The 24,021-nt window shown below is 38.9% G+C and overlaps 1 protein-coding gene across 2 annotated transcripts; it reads left to right on the top strand.

The window, feature by feature from the left end:
- The first annotated feature begins 78 nt into the window (after window positions 1–78).
- INTS7 (integrator complex subunit 7) lies at window positions 79–24,021 on the top strand. 2 transcript variants are annotated; one of them, XR_010471608.1, is made up of 20 exons: window positions 79–237; window positions 785–914; window positions 1,794–1,940; window positions 3,945–4,082; window positions 4,627–4,673; window positions 5,175–5,374; window positions 5,875–5,997; window positions 8,523–8,640; window positions 9,617–9,751; window positions 10,317–10,414; window positions 11,096–11,335; window positions 12,063–12,200; window positions 12,909–13,115; window positions 16,759–16,953; window positions 17,744–17,847; window positions 18,237–18,305; window positions 19,363–19,473; window positions 20,742–20,840; window positions 21,654–21,839; window positions 22,748–24,021. XR_010471608.1 is itself a non-coding variant. In XM_065058394.1 (20 exons), the coding sequence occupies exons 1-20, from the start codon at window positions 147–149 to the stop codon at window positions 23,033–23,035; spliced, it is 2,886 nt and encodes a 961-aa protein (XP_064914466.1). In that variant the 5' UTR covers window positions 79–146; the 3' UTR covers window positions 23,036–24,021. The 2 variants fall into 2 exon arrangements, 1 of the variants encoding a protein (XP_064914466.1); XM_065058394.1 differs by having other exon boundaries at window positions 19,363–19,495.

Here is a 24,021-nt window from a genome sequence, read left to right as displayed (position 1 = left end):
GCGGCTGGCGCACGCACGCGCCTCGGCGCCGCGCCTGCGCAGAAGCCGCGCGGCGGCGACGGCGGGAGGGCTGAAGGGCTGGGGCGGTGGGAGTGCGGCCGCGCATGCGCGGAGGCAGGGCCGGGGCGCGGCGGTGAGGGGCCGGCATGGCTGCCAGCGCTAAGTCCTTCCTGGCCGATGCGGGCTACGGCGAACAGGAGCTGGACGCCAACTCCGCCCTTATGGAGTTGGACAAAGGTGGAGCCGGGCGGGATCGGGGTTGGCGCTGGCCTGGGGGAGGGGGGCTGGGCCGCCGCCGTGTGGGGGGCCGGGTCCCCCCGGCCTTCGGTCCCCAGCGGTGGGGAGCGCGGCTTTGTACCGCTTCACCGCGGGCCGGGGAGGGCCTGGTCTTGAGGGAGCGTCCGTATCACAGAATCACAGGATGTTAGGGATTGGAAGGGATCTCGAAAGATCATCCAGTCCAATCCCCCTGCTGGAGCAGGAACACCCAGATGAGGTTACACAGGAAGGTGCCCAGGCAGGTTTTGAATGTCTCCAGAGTAGGAGACTCCACAACCCCTCTGGGCAGCCTGTTCCAGTGTCTGGCACCCTCACTGAGAAGAAGTTTCTTCTCAAATTTAAGTGGAACCTCCTGTGTTCCAGTTTGCACCCATTGCCCCTTGTCCTGTCATTGGTTGTCACTGAGAAGAGCCTGGCTCCATCCTCATGACACCCACCCTTTACATATTTATAACCATTAATGAGGTCACCCCTCACCTACAGTAATGGCTGTTGTCCTGTGTAGGCCTCAGGTCCGGCAAGCTCGGGGAGCAGTGCGAAGCCGTCGTTCGTTTTCCCAGGCTCTTCCAGAAATATCCTTTCCCTATTCTCATTAATTCAGCTTTCCTAAAGCTAGCCGATGTTTTCAGGATGGGGTAAGTAGCATCCATCAGTTTATATTTGTTGAAACCTCTGACCTGTAGTAATACACAGTATCTTGGAGAGTTGCAGCATTGGAGCCTGGGCGGTTGTGGGGCTTTTCTGTTTGCTTGATAATACCGGAGTGTTACCCACCCTACTGGGGACAAGTTGTGCTTGATTGAAGCATGCTTTTCCCATCTTTAGTGGCCTTAAGTGGCTGTGGGTGGTCAATGACACAGTTCCTTTCCACCTGTCATGATCTGAGGATTCACTTGCTGACCAGTATAAGTTCACTGGTGTAAATTCTGTGCCATAGGCATGTTCAAATTAATAATTAATAATTAGATGAATGATCACGTTTGCAAATTGCATCTCTAAGAAACATTAATAACAAAGCCCAAAGTATAGCTTTGTGCCTGATGTCTAAATGATGCATGTGATGATGTTGGAGCTGCTTTGTAATAGCTTACTAAGTTATCTGTTGCTTTTGTAGAATCTTCACTGTTGGCTACAGGAAGGTAAAGAAACTCACACCAGGCAATGGCAATTAGACTTTTCTGTCTTAGACCTGGACATGCTTTTCTGGCAGAATTAGATCCTTCAGTGTGCACAAAACAGGCATCTGATTACTCTCCCTTTTGATAGTGTCAACAGGTTCATTTCCCTGGAATTAGGCCTAAATTTGATACTACCTGTACTAGGAATTGAAATATAAGTGTGCTAATGGTCTCTTTTTGACTATATCAGTCTACTTAAATATAATGTTTCTCAAACATAGATCTTTCCTTGTTTTCATTTACTCTCAGAAGATTTTTTAAAATAATTTAGTGTTTAAAGTGTTTGAATTTTTATTATAAAAAGCATGATAAAGAAATGTGTGTGTCTTCTAACAGAAACAACTTCCTGAGGCTGTGTGTGCTCAAAGTTACCCAGCAGAGTGAGAAGCACTTAGAGAAGATCCTAAATGTGGATGAGTTTGTCAAAAGAGTTTTCTCAGTAATTCATAGCAATGATCCAGTTGCTCGGGCTATTACGCTTCGGTATGTATTACATAAATGCACCTAACTTACTTCAGATGTCTTGCTAATTATTAGTATGCCAGTCTGGAATAACAAAATCTGTAGCTACCATGAATGAAATGCAGAAGGCATCTTATACACTGCTGATAAGAGTTACGAGCAAAGACATCTGTCTTCGAAGGGGCTAATTGATAAGGATTTGTGATCAGAAGATCAAGGTTATTGACTGTTTATTACAATCAGATTTTTTTGGATGGCTCCAGGCAAAACAGAATTTGCAGCTTTTAAATTTTGTGTACTAAAGAGAAGAAAAATAAACCTGTTATATGCATAAGCCAGAGAGCTTATGCAATCTATCATATGTTGCCTGTGATATATTTAGACTGGGACCAAAAGGAAAGTGCTTCCTTCCACGTTAAAATAATTTTTTGTTAACTTGTAACCAAAACATATTTATTTGAACCTTGTTATGCTTGCACCTATTTTTCATTTATCTTTGTCTTAGAAGTTTACTGCTTGTTGTCTCAACTTGTTGTCTCTTACGGCTTGTTGATCAGTAACTTCTAAGGAAGTGCCATTGTATTATTGCTTTGGATGTCCTGGGAATCAAATGGGGGGGGGGGGGCGGAAATTAAGGTATCTTTAATGTCACTGTCCAGCTGCTTTGGTGTCTGTGTCTCTAACACTATCCAACATGATTGTCTCAACTGCATCTTTCAACTCCTGTGCCAGTGAACTGTGAAGAGAGCACTTTTCTTTCTTCCGTTGTGTTCTTTTCTTCTTCCCATCTAGAACTGTTACTGATTTCACTATAGAAAGATGGGAGGCATTAACAAGGATTTGTTTGATTAGCTCATATGTGCATTTCTTTCTTCTTTTGATATTTTATTTGAGATTATGCTTTCATGTGCTAGTGTCTCAGAAATAGGTAAATACAGTATATCTACATGTTTTGTAGTTCCACTTCGGTGTTCTAACATAAGATTACAGTTGTTGACTGGTATTGAGGGCTACTTTAATGGACTACTAGTAGTCCTGGGAAATCTGCTCAGAAAAAAATACTTGAATTACTAATCAATTCGCAGGATGCATCAAGTGAAAGGTTAAAAAAGCTGCTGGTTCAGCAGTTTCAGATTAAAGTCTTCAGTTGCTTTGTTTTTGTCCTCCTTAAGTATCATCAGTAGGAAAGAATATGCTGAAAGATCTGCAAAAAGTAAAACTGTGTGTGGAATTTTATTGCCAGACAACTGCCTGTAAATATGTGCATAGCACTCTTGCTAAATTTACCATCAGTGCAAATCTTGCATTAATTTTTCTTTTAATTGGATTATGCTAGATATTTGTGAAAAGCATCTTTGAGATATTCTTAGCAAAGTGTAGACTGGTTTGCTCCTTTTTTTTTAGTAGTTGCACAAAAAGTATTGCATTATTTCCAGTAATAACCATATCTTACATCTGTGAAAGATCTTAGATTATGGAAGTCAGATGTTTGTTTGCTGGATCATGGTAACACTCGGGAAATTTTGCTTTCTTAGCAACTCTTTTGCAGTCTTAATTGGGAAGAGGGTTAGAAAGCATGGAAACTGTTCTCTGAATTCATATCCCATGGTACTTCATGTGTGCCTGAAAACAGCCATCAATACATTTAGGCATTAAATCTGTGGTACTGGTATCAGAGTTTTATGTTAAAAGCATCTTTAAAATACTTGTTGCCAGTGCCATAACCGAATCTTAATTTTATGAGAATTCTTGGTAAGGTTCTCACTGTGCCCATTTCAAGCTACAAGGTATCAAAATGTAATTTTCTTTTATGAAACCGCTGACACAACCCACATGACAGAATTTGTTACTTTTTAATTATATGCCTACTTTTAGCATTTGTTTGTTTCTGTAATATACATGAAAGAGCACATATCTATATAAAAATCATCTTTTAACCAGTCCTTTTACATTTCTGTTTGGTTTCATCTTGCATTTCTTCATGATCATTGTTTTTCCTGATTTTGCTGTGGTTTATTTCTGTAGGATGCTGGGCAGTATGGCATCTATTATTCCAGAAAGGAAGAATGCACATCACAGTATTCGTCAGAGTTTGGATTCGCATGATAATGTGGAAGTTGAAGCTGCTATATTTGCTGCTGCCAACTTTTCTGCACAATCAAAGTAAGATGTAATTTTTTTTCAATTTTTTTGTACTACAGAGAGTGGAAACTCCATTGACACTGGCATTCACAATCCTTAATATTCCCTTCTGTAGTGCTACCCATGTCCTTTATAGCAAAACATTTAATTATGTGTGATAACAGTATTGTAAAGAAATCTGAATACAAGTTTAACAGATTTTTTTTTTTCTGAAATAGTAATGTAAAGCTCATAAATATGGGACTGCAAAGTGAAACAACAGTTGTAATCAAGGATTATTTTACAGAAATTATATCAGGGAACAAAATGTAGTGCTGCTTGTTACTTTTGCACGTTTTTGAAAGCTTGCACTGTATCATTTGATCGTGGCCATGTGCAGTGGTTCTAAAATGACTTAGGTCTTGGCAAGCACTCTTTTGTGAAAGTTTTTATTTTTAAAACAGAATGTTTGGTAGTTCAGTTGATTATTTTTATTATTATTATTTTATTATTATTTTTTTTATTATTATTTTTAAATTGTTACTTTATTTTTCATTTCACCTGGCACTTTGTCTTTTCTCTACAGGGATTTTGCTGCTGGAATATGTAATAAAATCAGTGAGATGATTCAAGGTATATATGTATATTGAATGATAAAAGCGAAAACTCTAATTTCTCTGAGAATTGTTTATTATCCAGATGTAAATATTGGATATCAGAATGCTGTTGCCCTTATCCTCAAATGATTCCAGTTTTTAAAATAAATTGTCTAACCAATAATCTAATCTGATTCTGCTATCTTGTTTTCAAAACACCCGTTTGGTTAAAAAAATAAAGCTGATCTATAGCATGATGAATAAACTTACATAGACCATAACAGTTTGCTTCAGATGAGTCAATATATGTGTTGCCTGCAATGAAGGAAGGAGCAATCTTCTCAAAGAGCTGTGGAAGTGCGTGGTACCGCTGTTGTTATGCTCTTGGCTAGCAGATTAGTTATTTGAAGCTAGTGCAGGTGTCTGCACAATCGGCCCTCAGCAATGGTAGCAATGCAGATGTCCTGTGTGCCTCAGAACTGCCCAAACCCAGCACAACGGACCAACACTCTGCCTGTGTTTCTTTTCCTTGCTGCAGGTTTGGCCACACCTGTGGACTTGAAATTGAAGTTGATCCCTATTCTACAGCACATGCATCATGATGCCAGCCTGGCCTCCAGCTCCCGGCAGCTGCTTCAGCAGCTGGTGACATCGTATCCCTCTACCAAGATGGTCATTGTTACTCTGCACACCTTTACTCTGCTCGCTGCTTCTTCTTTGGTTGACATTCCAAAACAGGTAATTCTTCCTAATTCGTTCCTTCAACTTAAAAAAACTCAGATTCTGGCTGATGCTGAAAGTAAATTGTGATGGATATGCTAGGATGGTTGCTTCTATGTGCTATATAGAAAAAATACCCTGAAAACTGCTGCTGCTTTTATTTTTTTTTCCCTCTCTGATCCCATTTCCAGATAACTCCATTGAACACATGAACCCTTCTTTATAGATCATAACTGTCTTTCTTAAAATCAGCTGGGATTGAAATTGGCTAGGATCAATCAGATTTAGAAAAGCAAACACACTGACTTTTTCTGAAAATATTTCATCTTACCTGTAGAACCCAGGCTTCACTTTTCACTGTTGTATATTCTCTTGGGTCATGGGTGAGTTTTTTGCCATCCTTGCAAGCAAGCAAATCAATGTTTCAATACAATAGAGTGCATTTAAAAATGTATTTATTGAAGAACTCTGAGGAATTTGAATCTGTTGCGATAATTAAACAATTTACTTTATTGCAGATCCAGCTTTTGTTGCAGTACTTGAAGAATGACCCCAGGAAGGCTGTGAAGAGGCTTGCAATCCAAGATTTAAAGTTACTGGCCAACAAGACACCACATACATGGAGCAGAGAAAATATTCAGGTTTATACGTTTTGAAACTAGAGTTGTAAATTAGTAAATGTAAATTAGTTGGAATTTTTTTTCCAGAAGAACAATTTGGGAGGTAAAGGAAGAGCATACATATCCATATCCTTAAGTTAGGCTACTCTGCCAAGTATTAATGAACAGTTCATAGAATGTCAGTAAGGAAATAACTTTTTCATCTGACAAACTCATCTGAGATGATAGACATGAGAGTTGTATGTTTACATTAATCACTCAATACTGAGTGTGTATTAGTTCTCTCATATAACGCAGAGGGTCTCTCTGGGGTTTGTCAAAGCATGTCGTCCATCAAGATATATTTGGAAGGACAATTGTAATTTTGACTTAATTTCTTAGAATTAATGGCTCATTTTCAATAATATCCTTGTGACTCCTGTTTTACGAATGAGACCATAACGGTGCTTATAGTGCATCTGTATTATTTGGGGAAATAGTTGTTATTGTAGATAGCATTGCTGCTTTCTTTCAATTGCAATTGCATGTGAACATTTTTTGCTCCATCTTTCCCCTTTTTTTGGTAGAAATTATTATAGAAAATAACTTCAGATTAGATTAATGGGAAAGTAAATATTTCAAGAACTAAATGGCACAGGCTTATAGCTCAACTTTTCTGAGTCTTTTTGCTTTGCTTTTGCTGCTCTTGGAAGCTGCTTTTGCTGTACACTGTTGGAGCACAAGGCAGCTGGGAGGAAAAACTGTGGCTTTTCTTTAACAATTGTGTGAGAAATAAAGCATGTTTTGCTTTGTCTCCAATTCTCAGATAAGATGACTTGGAGTGTGCAGAAGTTTTTGTCTTGGTGAACTGCTTTGTTCTTCATGAGGGATTAATACCAGAAATTTATTTCCTTTTTAGGAATTTTAAGGAATTGCTTTAGTGGTTTATGGATTCTTTGCAGTCAAAACGCTACTATATGCCATTATGCCTGGTTGGTACTTATCTCAATACAAATGACAGGCATGGATAACATGGCTTTCATTGTTATGTAGTGTCTTAAAGTAGGTGTCCTCATGATTGAAATACATGGGAAAAAGTTCCGTTGATGTCAGAACTAAACCAGTGATTGGGTTAGAACAAAATCAGTTGGCTGAAGTTTGTTACTGCTTGCTGAATGGCATGCAGAAGTAATGAGAGTTTTTTCTGACTTCTGAAATACAAGGTCAACATTTTGTGTTGGGCAACTTTTTTCCATCTATTTAAAGGACTGGGTAATGTTTATAGTAGATGGCCTGGAACAGAGCCTCCTTTTTCTCACAGCAAAACCTGCCTCTTGTACCTTTGTACCAGCAAGAGTTTTGGCAGCATTAACTTCTTTGGGTCTGTTTGTGTAGGTTAGGTAGGGGATGCGGTCTTTGAATTGTGGAGGCTTCACTGATTTCTAGACGCCAGCTTCAGAAGGTGTTGCTGTTGATGCTTGGAGCACTTCTCCTACTGACTGCAAAGGAAACAAGCAGTCTGCAGACCATCCTGCTAATTCTTCAGAGCTCCTGGCATTCTTTGTAGTTACTGTTCCAAATATGCTCTGTGAGTGTTGATCTAATAGCGCTGGAGTAAAGCATCAGTGTGCTGGGAGACATCAACACTTATTTTCAACCCTAATCATTGCATCTTCTTCTGTCTATTGGTGCCATACTATTTACAAATTTATATAGAATTTAAACCTTACACCATACAAGAATATATGTATAGCTGCTAAGAACACTTTTGGGGTTTTTTATTTGTTCTCTGGAATTAATTCTGTGTTGGCTTTCTTTATTCAGTTACTGGATGTTATAAATTCAGCTTTAAGGCAAAACATAGGTACATTTTCCATTTGTGTCTCATATTGCTTTCTCTCTTGTTGACTGAAAAAGCCTCCAAAACCAGTGAATGACTGCATTGTGGACAGTGTTGGCATAATCAAGCTGAGAAAATGTGGATGTTGAGAGTTATTCCTATCTAGGTGTAATAAGACCTGAGGAGATCTGGAAAAAGGCACAAAAGTATGACAAGAGCTCTACTATAAATGAGTTAAATAAAATACGCTTTAAGATGTTTGCCAAGAAACTTAAACTGTATTGTGTTGGACATCAGGACTGTTAAAGGAAATGACACTTGAAAATTTGCTCTTCAGATACATATACTCACATAAAACCCTGCCAATTGTTATAAGGCAAAATAATCAATATTATCTCTAAGACTGGAGAACTGTCTTAAAATCTTTTGTAATATTTGATCAGTGAGACCTGATAATATTTTTGCCATGGATTTTTCATTAATAAATGACTTACAAGTGGTGTTTCCTAGCATATGAGACCCACTGTCACTTTTCTGCAAGCTGTGTTCTCAGTCAAGTAAAATAGAAGTTTAGGACATCACTTCTAACTCTTCATTTCAGTATAGTATTTTCTGTGCGAAAATCTTGACTCTTAAAACTTTTCACAGACAAGTGCAACTGAACGTTTAATGCAGGCAGCTCATGGGACTTCTTTCCCTCTGTATCTTTTCTCCTGCTGATCTTTAGGCACTCTGTGAATCTGCTCTTCACACTCCTTATGACAGCTTGAAACTGGGCATGCTATCTGTTCTTTCCACGTTATCAGGAACCATTGCCATTAAACAGTACTTCAGCACTGCTCCAGGTAAGAAAACTAGATTCGATCATTATCTTTGGCATTTCTAATGGGTTGACTGTCCACTGATAATCAGTTTCATCTAAACACTTTGTAGCATGTTCTTAAACTAGTTTTGAACTTCAAAACAGTAGCTGAGAGTCAGACTGTTCATCGTATGTAAACTTAAAATGGGATACCATATACCCATGAATAGTCATGGTCTAAGATTTTGTCCTGGATTTTGTGGGTCATATGCCATGTTAAAGGGTTTTTTACCTTTGTGTCTTCAGCTTTTCTTCATAAAATGAAGAAATGTATTGCCTCTCAGATGGCTGACGTGCATTCTGCTTAAGGTGATCTGAAACCATGAATTTGCATAGTTTTGGAGTAGCATGGAGACTTAATGGTGTAAGAGTGGGCTTGTGAGTTATCCACTTTTACACCACTTCACTGTGCCACCCTTTTGGGAATGACCTGCTTCAGTCCCAAGTGACCCTTTCTGCCTTGTGACTATATTTTGGAGAAGTAGAGTAGACATTTTAAAGTGATTCAAGGTATCTTGTTCTTAAAATGATGGTCATACTGTTTTCTTTCTTCTTGAAAGCCAGACTGGCGTAATGAGTATTATGAGCCCAAGTACATGGGCTGCAGAAATGGAGACAAATAGTAAATGCTCTTCAGTCATTCTGGTATGTCTTAATACGCTCACCAACTTTTTTTAATCAGATATAATATTTCTTAAGGCGATATTTCTGAGTCTCTGACACTTCAGCCTTTAGACCCAAACATTCTTTCTTATGTATGTCTAACTCATATAGTGTTCAGGAATGGAGAGACTCTGTGTGTGGAAAGAGAGAGATGTGTTTTCCTCCTATCCTTTAAACATATGAAAAATAAAAAATCCTAGGTCAATATAGGTTTTTGAAGAAATGTACTTGAAAAGATCTGTGTTGTAATTATGGACTGTGCTGTTTTATGTCCTGTTTGCCTTGTCTTTATTTAGGAACAGCAGCTACAACTGTGAGATCACTTGATTTAGTAAAACTAGCACAGGAGTGCTGTTACCATACTAACCGTGGCATTGCAGCTCATGCTGTGAGAATTATGACTAATATATCAACCTCTTGTCAGGAAAAAGGTAAATGAAAACAAGGACAATTAAATGTGTGTTTACAGTCAGGCTTATGCACTGAGCACATATTAACTGGTCTTGTCCATGAATGTCTGTAAATCTATCTGATCCTTCATGCTGGTTGGGGAGAATGGGAGCTTTAATCTAGTTGCAAGTATTCTGTGTGATTTTATGAATGGTTGGGAAGATTCCATCTTTGCTTATTTGGAGAAAATTACTGGGCACAGTAGACCTTGTGCTAAATAAATGCTTGTCTTACCTTTGTCGTTGGACTAGTGAATTGTTTGTTAGCCTGTGAAAACTCTTTGCACAAAGTCTTTTGCAAAAGAGTAACAAGGCATTTCAAAGTCTTAGTCCAGAGATTTCTGCACGCTCTACGAATGTCACAGTTGGTGTGACTGCTGAATTACCTGAGACATGGAATGGCAGAATTGTTTCTAATCAAAATAAGGTAAAGGCAGAAGTATTACCAAGATACTTACCTGTCATGACTGCAACACCAGTAGAAGCATTACAGCGATTATGGTCGAAAAACATAACAGGGAACTAACTTTTATTTTTCTTTTCTTAGAACTTCTGCCTTTGGAGCAAGATGCGGTTTGTAGCTTAGAAGCTCTTCTTCTTCTTTGTAGTCAAGATGACAGTCCAGGGGCTCAGGCAACCTTAAAGGTGACATTACTGTTGTCTTTCCCTAGCACAGCTGTAACTTATAGTATAGTAATAGCTTGCATAACAGAAAGGCTAATGTGCACCAGATCCTTTCTCTTGGAAGCATAACATACTGGAAGGAAGTGAATATTTTGCCCATAATCAGAGTTCAGAGTGGTAGAGAAATTGAGAACAACTATAGTGGAACCTGCTTAGTTCTAGAGTAAGTTCATTGCTGTAGGGGGGAAAAAATGCATTCCTCTTAGAGGAACAGCTGTAATAAAACATGAACTTGAATATGGAATGGAAGTGTGTCTGGAGGATGAAGAGAATCTTGGAGAGAACCTCCTTTTTGGAGAAGGAGATACTAATGTATGTGATTACAACACTTTTATAAACTACTATTTTTATCTTTCCACCTCATAAGCTGCCACCAGTAATTTTATCTAGTTATTTACTTGTAAAATCTGGTAGTATGAGAAAGAAGATTATTGTTCCCTGAGTCTGTGATATGTTGTTATGCTGTGAACACAGGGATACTGGCTTAGGCTTTTAGAAAAGTCATTTTTTGTGGAGTACATGGTTTTGAAATTACCGGATCTTCTATATTTCTGCAGTCATAGTTGCAGATAAGTATGTCTGGCTTTTTTATTTTTAAGAAGACATTGTATTTATTGCTCCTGTTGATTGTGTGAATTGCAGATCACGTTAACTTGTATGGTGAAGCTGGTCAAGTGCCGTCCTCACCTGAGCCAGTTAGTGGTTGAATCCCTGCTGACCCAGTTGCACGTTGCCCAGGACGCTGCACGGATCCTCATGTGCCACTGTTTAGCAGCTATTGCCATGCAGCTGCCTGTCCTAGCAGATGGGATGCTAGGAGACCTGATGGACCTCTATAAGTTAATTGGACAAGCTGCCACAGATAAAAAACAGGAGCTCTTGGTAAGACCTCCTTCTGGTGAACAGCCCTTTTGACGGATAAAGTCTGTATAAGCTACTGTGGATGGGGTTTATTTAAAAATGCAGCTAAGCCATTTGATGTGTCCAAATTGATGTGCCAGTCTGCAGCCACCATTTTCAGCTTTACTTTAACTTTTGACTATACATGTCAGTGTTCAATGTTGAAATACCTCATAGATAGAGCTGAACTGTGCAGTGTATCCTGCTGGATTTTCCAGCAGATGGCACTGCTTAGACAAACCTAGCTATTGAAATTCTTGGGATATCTGTAAGATAATGATTATAGAAAAACAAAATGGCAGTTAGCGCAATTTATGTACTGTACTCCGATGCACATGACTTTTAATATACTGTGAGAGATAAAAATGCTTTTATCATATGTGTTTGGAATGAATTTGAATTTTAAGGAAGAAATTACAAGCTTGCTGTTAATTAATTTGAAACATTTGAAGTAACCACAGTGAAGATTATTTGAATGAAAGTGACTTTCATCTGCAAGAAGTACTTGGGTTGCCATAACTACTTAAAAGATACATGATAGAGAAAAGTTCCTCAGTTAAAATGTATGTGTAACCGTCTCTGTAGTTTTGAGTTCAAAATCAAGCAGATCGTTTCTGATCGTTTGGGAAACAGAACTGGCTTTTTTTTTTCTTGTTTTGCTTAGTTCCTGAAATATAACCTTCTTCCTCCCCCCTGCATTCTTGATTAGGTTTCTCTCGCCACAGTGATATTTGTTTCCAGTCAGAAAGCTTTATCTCCAGAAATCAAAACTGTTATCAAACAGCAGCTTGAGAATGCCTCCAATGGATGGACTGCCTACAGGATAGCCAGGCAGGCTTCCAGAATGGTAAGTGAAAATACCTGGAGGAAAATGGTTTGGTGTGGTTGGAAGGATGCTGGCGATTTCTTTGAACTTGAAAGAGAAAGTAAGGAAAATGGTAGGACTTGGGAGGAGGAAATGTAGAGGAGGAGGGAGGTTGTAGAAGTTCCCTCATAATATCCTGGAATGCTGATTCAGATATATACCATTTAGGGCAGGCATCCAAGCAGGATGTTTTTTCCCTTGTATTTTTGAAGTATTTGAGAAGGAAGAAGGTAATGAACTGATACTTTATTGAGCACATGCCTAGTCTGCATTGTCTAGCTGTTCTTTAGAAGGTGATACAGGCCATCCTGATGCGTACTTGTCTTTCTTCAATGTGAAGAAAATTTTCTCTTCAGTAAAGTCACAGCTGAGGTTAGAATTACATAGAAACTGTAGTACTAGATGTTGGGGTAAACGTAAACTTTGATATTTGTTTTTCACCTTATTGAGTTATCTTGTGTAAATAAGTACTATACCCTATACTGGCCGATATTTCCATAAAATAAGTGTTTGTGCTTTTATTTATTGTTAGGATTGTCATGATCAAATGATTGGAATAAGTTTTGCTATTTCTGTTTTTAAAGTAGGAGTAGTTCTGGAGGTGTTACTGTTCTCTTTTTTTGTATTTGTTTCATAGAAACCCACAGGCTTTTTTCATGTCAGCTCTGAAAAACATTCTTGTCATTACAGGGCAACCATGACATGGCCAGAGAGCTCTATCAAAGCCTGCTGACTCAAGTGGCTTCAGAACACTTCTACTTCTGGCTGAACAGCTTGAAGGAGTTCTCCCATGCAGAACAGTGTCTGACAGGTTTGCAGGAGGACAACTACAGCTCCGCGCTTACTTGCATTGCTGAAGCTTTAAAATCCTATTACAAAGGAATAGCGTCGCTCACGGTTAGCACAGATCTTCTACTTTAGTGATGATGTTTCTGTACAGTGCAGCAGGTCTGCTTGGTCTCTGTTCTCAAACCTCTGAAAAGTTTTTAAAGATGTCCAGTATCTGCCAGAATCTCGTTTTGAGAGGATTGCAGGGCAGAGCCAGCTATAACACACTGCATCTTCAGAGAGAAGATCCCGTAGCTCAGCTAAGTGTGATTAGCTAGACTTCTCTTTTTCCTTTTCTCCTCTACTCTTTCACTTCCTGCCTTGATCAAATCATATGCTACGCGACAGATCGTTTTAATTTTACAGTACTTAAAATTTTCCACTCCTTGTCTTGGCTGAATAAACCCTATTATAATAGCCAAGCCTGGAAATTTGTCTGAATTGGCTACTATCTTCTTGAGATACAGAGATGGATTTAATTGTCTTCCTCCCTCCTGCAGAGTTCATGTTGCCTCGTATCAGACAATGTGATCCTATGGAATCCCAACAGCAAGGCAACACCAATTTAGTAAGAGGAGGGATGACAATTCAGTCTCATCAAATCAGCAGAATCAGATGGTACCTGCTTTTATGCAAATACTTTCTGCTTCTCTGAAGTGGTGAAAATAGCAACAAGCTGTGTGTATGATGTCTGTGAATGTAAGCAAAAAAAAAAGCACTAATGAATATGGCCCTTCAGTTCTTACTATGAAGTTGCTTCTTAACGAAAGACAATCCAGCTGCACACAATGCTTTCTTTCATATTTTAGTTTCTATGAAGAAATATTTACATACAGTTTTCTGTATGTTTCTTGAATGAAGCTGTTTGTTTTGGGTTTTTTTGTTCTTCCAGTTATAGGAGCAGAAACTGAAAACAGTAACAATTCACATACTAATCTTTACTAAAGTTTAGGTATTACTGTTTATTAATAAGCTGTCCCTGAGTAAGCAGGAAGGATGTAAATTTTACACCTTTGTCCTCTGAGAGAAAGCTTCATCGTTTCTGAAGCACTTGTCTTTAACTTGTTGGCTGAGTGAATAAGGCTTTTAATTCAACACTTCAAGGTTTCTCTAATGTCTAGAAGACATTGCAGGGTGGGACCTTATCTAATTAGATGTTAATATTTAATACAGGCAGGAAAATAACTCGCATAAATAGATCATTCTGTGATTCAGTAATTTTATTAGCCTTTCCCTAGAGCTCGTTTTTTCTCTGAAGGATTCCTGTCCTCGTCTCCTCTGCTGACTTCAGTCCCTGCATGTTGCACATAGTGCTTTTCTGGGTTCAGTACCTTCCTTGTGGGTTTTTGTTGTCCAGAGGAGCAAGTACAGGTTTTGGAGGGCTGGAGAAGAAGGAATTGTGTTTTATTGCTTGCTGTTGCTGACTGTTGCATCGCTCTAGACAAATTTCTAATCATGCTTGAGGGTATCAGCTGTGTAAGGAGGCACTCACTGCTTGCATCTGCAGAACTCAGCATCTCAAACGGGAGCAAAGGATGATTAAAATGCACATGATAGTCTTACTGCTGAAGACTTTTGCTGTCTCTTCCCTCTGACTTCGGCTTTACTGTTGCTGCTGTTTCAGTGTAGAGCGTGACTCAGCACTGTTGGTACCGCAGACCTTTAGTGCGTATGATAAACCCCGTGTAGCTGTCAGCTTTGTAGCTGGCAGACACAGTGCAAGTAAATCTGTTGCAAATGTTCGTCAGCCCAGTTTAGCAATGATGAAATACTCAGACAGTGTCTGATCTTGTCAGAAAATTTCTCAGTTCCTTCTTGATATGAAACTGTCTGTCTTGCACTGCTGCATGCAACATGTTCTTTCATGTGAGTTAGTCCACTTGAGGAAAAAAGTCCCATCACTTTATGGTTGAGAGGTGTGGGGAAGGGCAGGGACTTGTCATGGAGTGTATCCCCCATAGTCCCCATCTGTCTTGCTATGTACTTGCTTGTATTGTTAGCAAAGGTTTTGAATAAGACCCGCTCTTTTTGCACAGAACATGCATCGCATTGGAAGCGTTGTGCTTATTTTTCACTGCTGGCAATCTAGAGCAGATACAGAACTTGAACAAAGCATTAATATCACCATCGATTAAGTAGCACTAACTCCAAATATGTTGATTACAAGTGGTGGTGTTTGAAGAACTTGACTGAGGCAAAGAACTCTTTCTGTCATTTTCAAAAAAGAATTGGAGCTCATTTATTGCCCATGGCTATATGGGTAGCAGATAAGTTAAATTGCAGTATTAATGAGACAAGTTTGTATTTCCATTTACAAGAATCAAGTCCAACTTGTGCTACTAAAAATGTCTGGATTTTCTGATATAAGTGCTGGTACTTTACTCTCTATAAAAGCATGTAGTCTCTGTTGATCAATTACAGTGTAGTGCGATCTCTTCCACAGATGGTTTTCTTGTAGAATTAACTGGACAATTTTCATTCAAAAGGGCTTTTTTTTAATGCCCTTGGAGAAGGGAAAGCAAAGTGGTAGATAAGAGGGGCTACATGGCTCAAGTGATGAAATAGTCTTATTTCTTTGGTTGAAATCTAGCTCAAGAGTTCAAAGGGGTTGCAGCTGGCTGATGTTTCTTCGCTTTAGTCAGTAGTGAGCCAGTTCTCAGATGATATGATGTTTTGTGATAAACTAGTTTGCTGCTTTCCTGCTGGCAAAGAAATGGTTCTTAGTAAGGTTTTGGGGTGGGTTATAACTTCTTGCTTCCAGAAGTGACCTTTTCTGTTGAGGAATAAGAAGCACTGGGTGAAGACATACATGAGTTTAACATACATCCATTCTCTGAGCAAGAGAAGGCCCCAGCGCTTTGTTTTACAAATGTTTTTGGTTTTTTGTTTGCTTGTTTGGTTTTTGTTTTTCCTTAAGAAAAATCTTTACTATTCTCAAAATCCAGCAGTATAAGGAAAAAAAATAGCAGATTTTTGGCTTAACTCGTATAAAAACTTGAGTACTGCAATTTACCCCCTCCTGGGTGTCCCAAGCTGTCGCAGATGCTTCTACAAGCTAGATAAGCTCTTAAGGAGCAAAATTTCACAGAACCATCTTTGTTAAATAATAACAGCATGCCTGCCCTCCTGGAGTTCTCTTACTTACTGTTCTTAGTTGTCACTGAACTGTGTCCCTGCATTCATCACATGCAAGGTTCAGTACCTTCCTCATGCTCCTGTCTATTTCACAGTTCCAAAAAAAACCAAAGGTTATCACCCCTTCCTCTCACTGTAGGGAACTTTAGCCAATTCTTTCTCTTCTGGCTTATGCAGAGAATCACTTTTTCAGTCCTTTGTCTTTCTGTTTGTCTTCCAGTTCGGTGTGTTCTCTCTTATGGTAAGGACTGTCTGGACTAATGTCATTTGAAGTCTAATGGCTTGGCCTTGGAAAAAGAGGAAATAGGTGCCCTGATAGCATTGTAACAGCTGAAGTCACAGTGGCTGTGAGGGTGATATGCTTGAAATAGGGCTTAGTCATTACCTAACTTCTGTGTGGTTTATATTCAGCATGATTTAAATTGAGCAAATCTCTTATGCAATTTTAAAAAAGAAGCTTTTAGAATTGAACTGAAGGGTTCAGTTGTCTGATGAGACAGTACAGTGACATTGCAAAGTTATTTTATCATGTTTGCTTTTGACCTAGATTGCCAATGTTCCTATTACTGTGTTTCAGGCTGCTAGCACGCCACTTAATCCTCTGAGCTTTCAGTGTGGATTCGTGAAACTCAGGATTGACCTTCTGCAAGCTTTTTCTCAACTTATTTGTACCTGCAACAGCCTAAAAACAAGTCCACCACCCGCTATTGCCACAACGATTGCTATGACGTCGGGAAATGATCTCCAAAGGTGTGGACGCATCTCTAACCAGGCATGTGTTCTTGTTCCACTCTTGCGCAGTTACGTTTATGGCTCTGGTATGAATTTTGCTACTCAGCAAGCATGTCTGACGAAAGCAATAGAAAAAGGGTAGTGAACAGTTTTGCTAAATAGCAGGCCTTGGTTTTCACCTGTTACTATAAAAATGCCTGCCTGTAGCAGGCTGTATTTTGAAGTGGAGCATGTGCATGTGTTTTCTCATACATTCAAGTGCACAGCTTCCAAGGTATATGTATGTGGTAGCCACTCAGTATGCTCAAACTTGCAGCAAGACCTTTCGCACTTTGTTTTGAAACACCTCAGATACTGTGATTACACTAAAGAAGATGATACACTTTAGGATCATACTGCAGCTCCTCCCTGCGAGCACTGGGAACTGACTTCATATAATACAGAACACCAAGACATTCTGCTTGTAAAATCCCCATAGTCTGCAAGATGGAATCAGTGGGTAGTCTCTGAAAGACAGAGCAGTTTGATTTACCAGTAGGGGATAGGGGAGGTTGTTAGTGGGGCTTTCTTGTTTTGCTTTATTTTTGGCCCAAGGAGGGTGTGTTGGTGCTGTGTTTCAGGAAAGACATCTGTTTAACGTGTGGATAATGATCTGTCACTCTGGTGATTTTCATCTGTCTAAAGAAGCAAGAACTTTATCTATTTTTCCAGAGCATGTTGTCCTACTCCTTCAGTGTTGTATGTTATAGTGTAGTTGTTTTCTGGATGTGTGGGTTTTGTTTATTTTGCTTTGCTTTGATTTTTTTTTGCTAGTAACATTGTCTCTGTAGATGAAACACTCAATGGAGGAATTCCGAAACCTGGCTACACGGTATGGAGATCTGTATCAGTCATCTTTTGATGCAGACTCGGCAACTCTAAGGAATGTAGAGCTGTATCCTTTTAAAAATCTTAGTATTTGTCCACTTCTCATGTGGACAGCACGAAGCTTAAAAGTCCTCTTTTCTATGAAGACTGGCACAATGTAATTTTGAAGCAGTTAGTAACAAAAGTTAGGTACCAATAGCGTGAAACTTATTTGGAAATAGACATTGCCATGCTGCTGTTTGGAATTACATTATGAACAAGTTGTGACACAGAAATTGCAACAGCATAAAACTTGAGATTTTCACAGAGCAAGAACTATGTTTACTAAAGGAGTAATGACTGTAGAATTACTTCACAAAAACTAGAGCAATAAGGAAAAGTGCCTGTAAATATGCTACACTTCTTGTTTTAGGTGCCAACTTGGCAAGTCTTTTAACTCCTTAGTATTAATATCAGACAACAGCAGAGCTGCCTGTTGATTTCACATGCGATAGAAGCTCTGATTTTGGATCCAGAATCTGTAAGGTAGGTTTGATAGTTAACTTTCTACTACTTTACTATTTATTTCTAAATCCTTGGAGCTTTAAGCCTAGGAATTCAAAGAATGTTCAGAAAGTTTCTCAGTAGACCCTTTAAGTCTGCTCTGGGCAGGCTGGAGGACCCGTTACTGCTTTGCTATACCTGGCAGGCTAGGGACTGTGGTTTAGGTTCTGCATTTTATACTGATTTTGATCTTAAGAGCAATATACTGGACTCGCCTTCAATATAGACTTGCATTAAAATAAAAAAATAACTTTTAAACTCTTCTTCAGCTACCTATTTTAACTTGTCATTCTGTGTTAGCTTCCACGCCTACTGTTTGCACTTGTAAGCACACCCTAGTTTCCTTCAGAGTCTTGAAAATATATGCACTAAATTAGTTTAAACTTCTAATGTAAATCTGTTACCTCTGGCTCTTTTTTAACAGTGAACTTATAACCACTAGAAAATCACATTGAAGTACCTATGAACTAAACATCCTAAGCGACCATCCTATTCATTATGAATTAAGCGTTGCTTAGAAGATGTATTAATCATACTCGTAAAAAGTATGAAGCTGTGGACTTAAAAACATTAGGTGTCTAGGAGATGGAATTGTACTCGAAGCATGAGATTATAAGCTTCCCGATTTGGTCTTAATTCTGACTGCCATTCTTGCTTTTCCTTGAGTTGTGAGACTCTTAGAACATTATAAACACTTCAAGCTTGAATAAAAGGCAGGGGAATTACACACTTCAGGCTTAAATAAAAGCTAAGGAAATTAAGCATGCAGAGTCTGTTAGACCTGTAACTGCTTCAAGTGCAAGAGGATGGGAACAGAAAGCAGTGGATAAACTGTAGTTAAGAAAGGGTTTAAATATAAAGGGCAAGTCTTATAGTAGAAAAAAAAAATAAACAGCGTAACCAGTTTGAAAGACATAGTTATTTCTTAATGAATTTGAAGTTGTAACAGAGGATCATCGTGTTGGGCCTGTTTTGGCAGTAAGCCCCCCTAGATTACGATGAGGAAAGTACGTTAGACACAAAAGGTTTTATTTTTTAGTTTCCAGGAGTATAGCTCAAATGGAACAGCACATGTTGAGAGTGAATATGAAAGAAGAATGATGTCTGTATTTAACCATGTACTGGAAGAAGTGGAATCCCTGAACAGGAAGTATGCTCCTGTGTCTTACTTGGCAAGTAACAGTTTTAAATGTATATTCTGTAGAGAAAGGTTCCAAAAACTCACACCTCTGTATATCTGTGGTGGTCAAGAAACTGAAGAGTACACTGTGTTAATTAACATAACCTCTTACTGGCACAACTGATCTCTGCAGAGACTCAGTACTTCAAAAATACTTCAAAAAAGGTTTTGCTAAGGCATCTGTACCCTTACTGGTCTGATGAAAAATGTTTTAAAAATTCTGATACTAAGAATATAGCAGATGCTGATAAGATACTTAAAAGTGGTGTCAAGGCTCTGTCAGATCTCTCACAACACTTGTGTTCAGTTACTGAAGCACATTCTCTTTGTGCTGTTGTCTGAAGGGATTCTTCCCCTACCACACAGAGTGCTGGAGGGTCCAGCTCTAGCGTAGCTTGGGCTGCAGAGCTGCTGGCAGTTAATACTGTGTTTTCTGAGTATAGCGTTTCTTTTATCAGTGCAGGTCATCGGATAACACAATGCAAAGTGTGCTGAATGCAAACAGTGAGCTGATTACAGACTCCTTTGCAAGGCTAGTGTGGCTTCCTCTTTTAGTCAACATCATAAAGCTGAAGTGCATCTTGATGGGAACAAGGTAGTTCATTTGTCATGGCTGGCATCTATTTGCCTTGCTTCTAAATCCAACAGTGCTTATGGATAAGATTGCAAATAGAATAGAAGAATGAGTTGTGTAAAACATAGCAAAGGTAACCCATGTAAACTTGGTTTTGACTCGTTCCATACCAATGCAGCTCGGTGACTTCAGCAGCGCTGCCTTTGCTTATCTGAGCCAGGAGGATGGTATAGTGTAGTGGGGAAAGGAAAAGTAGACAAGAGGCTTAAAATTTAGTTATTGCAGCACATTAAGTTGTGGTAGATGCCAGTCCTGTTTGCTTGGAGAGGAATTGTTTGTGTGTGAGGGTTTTGTGTATGAGCATTTCGAGCAGATCCTGCTCTGCTGACTAACACTAAGACTGAAATGATTTGGCTTTTTGTGTTTCTTGGCCTCCTTGATTTTTACAGATGAGAATACCTTCTTCATAAAAGGCAGAACATAAATAGAGAGGGTGAAAGTACTCACTGTCTTCATAGTGGCTGTTATTCTATGGCTATCTACATACATTTCTGGACTTCCAGTGGAAATTACTGCAGTTTCAGTACCTCGAGTGCATGTCTTTTTCCTATGCTATGAATGATATATTTTTTTTTCTCAGTTGTTTTGGCTCTGTTTCTTGCAGCATACCGCTTGCCTGTGTGATGCTGTCATTGCGTTGTTGAAGGTACCCCTTTCCTTTCAAAGGTACTTTTTTCAAAAGCTACAGTCTACAAGTATTAAGGTAAGTACTGCTCAAACATGGCCTAAAATTTCTCTTTATGCTGTCTTTACAAGAAAAGCCTTACTGAGGTCACAAAGCTTCAGCATTTTTAGTGAAGATCCGTAACTGCAAATCGCAGCTGGGTTTATCTGTTAGAAATAACTTGGATAATATGTACATATGATCATTAAGATCCACTAGGCTGTGACTTAGGCAAGTAGGATTCAGTTCTGATTGCAAAGCCTTAAAGACAAAAACTAACTGGAATTCTTGTTGATTCTAAATCTGCAAAGCTAAATAGTGTTCTAGTCCTGGAAAAGCAACCTTTAAAAATTTGTATTGTTTTTCCTTTAAAAAGCAATATTTACTATCTTGGGAAAAAAACCTGTAATATTTATCAGCTGACTGAATAAGAATGGCTATATGTGACCTTCAGTGGTAATATTTTCTTTTTACTCAAGTGCTCTTTTTTTTTTCTGGGAAAAGTAAGTGTCTTACGATTTTTAGTATTTACTCTTACTACATTTTACTTTTCTGTTCATCCTGGTATACTTACCTGTGGCTATTTTATAGAAGATTTTTTCCACTTCTTTTGAAGAAGTGCAATTAATGAAATTGATATAAAGACCTCATCTGTTACTGCTCATGATGCTTATTAATTATTACACTAATGAGTCTCAGATACAAGTTATGTGTTGCCATTTGCTGGCTTCCCTAACAGACCCCTCTGTGGAAATTTTTCTATAAGCAGGTGGTGATCTGTTTCACCCTTGAGTTGTGTTTGCTTTTCGGGAGTCATAAAATTACATTTTTGTCTGTTTTCTTGTGTTTCAGCTTGCGCTATCCCCATCTCCAAGGAACCCAACAGAACCTATTGCAGTACAGAACAATCAGCAATTGGCCCTGAAGGTGGAAGGAGTGGTTCAGCATGGTTCTAAACCCGGCCTTTTCCGTAAAATCCAGTCGGTCTGTCTAAACGTCTCCTCGGTACTGCAGAGCAAATCTGGCCAAGACTATAAGGTAAGAAGAAAACAGAGCCAGGAGGAGCCTTCAGCTTTCCTGCTGTATTTTCCTGCTCTCTTGTCTGGCTCTGGTTAGCAGAATTTTCAGGTTGAAACAAATGGGTTCTTCTATGATCCTGACAGCTGACATTCAAGCACTGGTGGGAGCCAAGTGTAGCGCATGGAAGGGATCTGAGATTTTTAAGTCTGCTGTATGCCGATACCTTTTTAGTAACAGTTTTTCTTCCAAGCAAAAGAGGCCTTGTGATGCTTAGAACTAGTCTTTAGGAATCTGCTTGATACCAGGAAAATTCAGTGTAGGTATATATCATATGAAACTCCAAAGGGAAAAAAGGCAGGAGTAGCTTATTCTCTACCACATAGCCTCTAGAACTTATCCTCATTTTAAGGTTGGTTCGTTGGTTTGTTTATGGAAATCGGGAGGACAGGCTGTCCAAACTAAATAGCACCTGAGAAGATAATTATTAAATTAAAGTCAACAGTTTTATCTGCGTGTCCGAAGTACAGGTTCTGCTAATGTATGATATTCGGTGAAATGCCTCTTTTGTTTGTTTTGTTATTTGGGTTGTTTTGAGGCAGGGGAAAAAAGGTCAGTTCCTTCTAAAAGAAGAACAGGACTAGGAAGTGTGTAACGTTTGTCTTGTTTTACTCTATGGAAAACTAGAATCTCAGGGAGAAGATGACTTGTTAGCTACCTTATTTCTGCAAATAGATGTAAAAATAATTCATTCATTGATCAAAAAGCATGTCAAGCTGGTTTATGCATGCACATGCATGCATTAGGTTAGGAAAACTGAGGACAAAGATTTTTCTCTTTTTTTTAATCTCTCTCCTTCAAACAGAGAGCAGAAAAGTTATTTTAATAGGTTTATATAAATGGCATTTTAACCTCCCATGTGTTCTTAGATTCCTATTGACAACATGACCAATGAAATGGAGCAGAGGGTGGAACCACACAACGACTACTTCAGCACTCAGTTTCTGTTAAACTTTGTGATACTTGGCACCCACAACATCACAGTGGAGTCCTCTGTGATAGATTCAAATGGTATTGTCTGGAAAACCGGGCCTAAAACAACTATCTTGGTTAAATCTCTTGAGGATCCGTACTCCCAGCAGGTTCGTCTTCAGCAACAGCAAGGACAGCCGCCATCCCAGCAGCAACAGCAGAGAACAGCATACTCACGGTTTTAATCCCCAGAAGTGACTCTGTCCTGGTCAATGGTATTACAGTTCTTCTTGGAAACTTTTTTTGAAAGACCTACAATTTTACCTTTCTAGAAAGTCTCGGATGCCAACTGGGGTAGATTTGAACTTGGTTCAGCTGAGGCAACTCTGTTCAAATCTGGAGTTGTACTTTTAATATAAGGATGTTTACCTGATCACTTCTGTTTACAAACCTGTTGCAGCAGACTTTGGTAGCAGGGGGACAGTAAGAGCTCTTTGACTAGTACTTTCTGTACTTTCTTTTTTGAAGCACATAGGTTCTAATGTTAGGCTCAGAGGACATCAGTAAATACTTTGACTAGATAATAAAGAACTGAGTGTAATACCAAGTCTGTATCTGGCAAGAATATCCAGAGATATTTTTGTTTCTCTCTGACAGTTTAATAGCAAGTATTTGGCTGGTGTATGTGTATTATTACAATTCATTGGCTCTACTTAATGCACACAAATATAAGTAAATGTTGCAGCTCACTTCTCATACCCAGTAATTGTAGAGAGAGGAGACTGCTTGAGGTATTGCTGTCCAGAGAGTCTTACCAGAGGCAGAATTTTACTGGTGGGAACAATAAACTGTTTCTCAGATGATATACAAAAGATTACTATATAAATTGTAAGTCTTCATGTATCTGTATTTTGGAAGGGTTTTGTTTTGTTGTAGGTTTTTTTGGTTTGGTGGTTTGGGTTTGTTTTTCTCTTTTAAGCGGGAAGTTAACTTACAAGTTTTCATGTGTTGTAATTGCTTTGTTTTTTTAAAAAAGGAATTTTATAAACCAAGGCTCTGTAATCTTGTGTACTCCTTGACCAATTTAGTAATCTTAATTGTTACTTTTACAGGATAACCTGAAGGAAAATTTGGCTAATACTGGAAATCTATCCAGGATAATTTTGGAAATATGCTGCTTTGTACATATGGTTTTCATGCTTCCTTTGAGACATTAAAAGGCTGAACTCTG

Source organism: Columba livia, chromosome 3 (genome assembly GCF_036013475.1).
Source record: "Columba livia isolate bColLiv1 breed racing homer chromosome 3, bColLiv1.pat.W.v2, whole genome shotgun sequence".
Lineage (NCBI taxonomy): Eukaryota > Metazoa > Chordata > Aves > Columbiformes > Columbidae > Columba > Columba livia.
The sequence above is the reverse complement of the archived record's forward strand: the minus strand, read 5'-3'. Positions and strand labels throughout refer to the sequence as shown.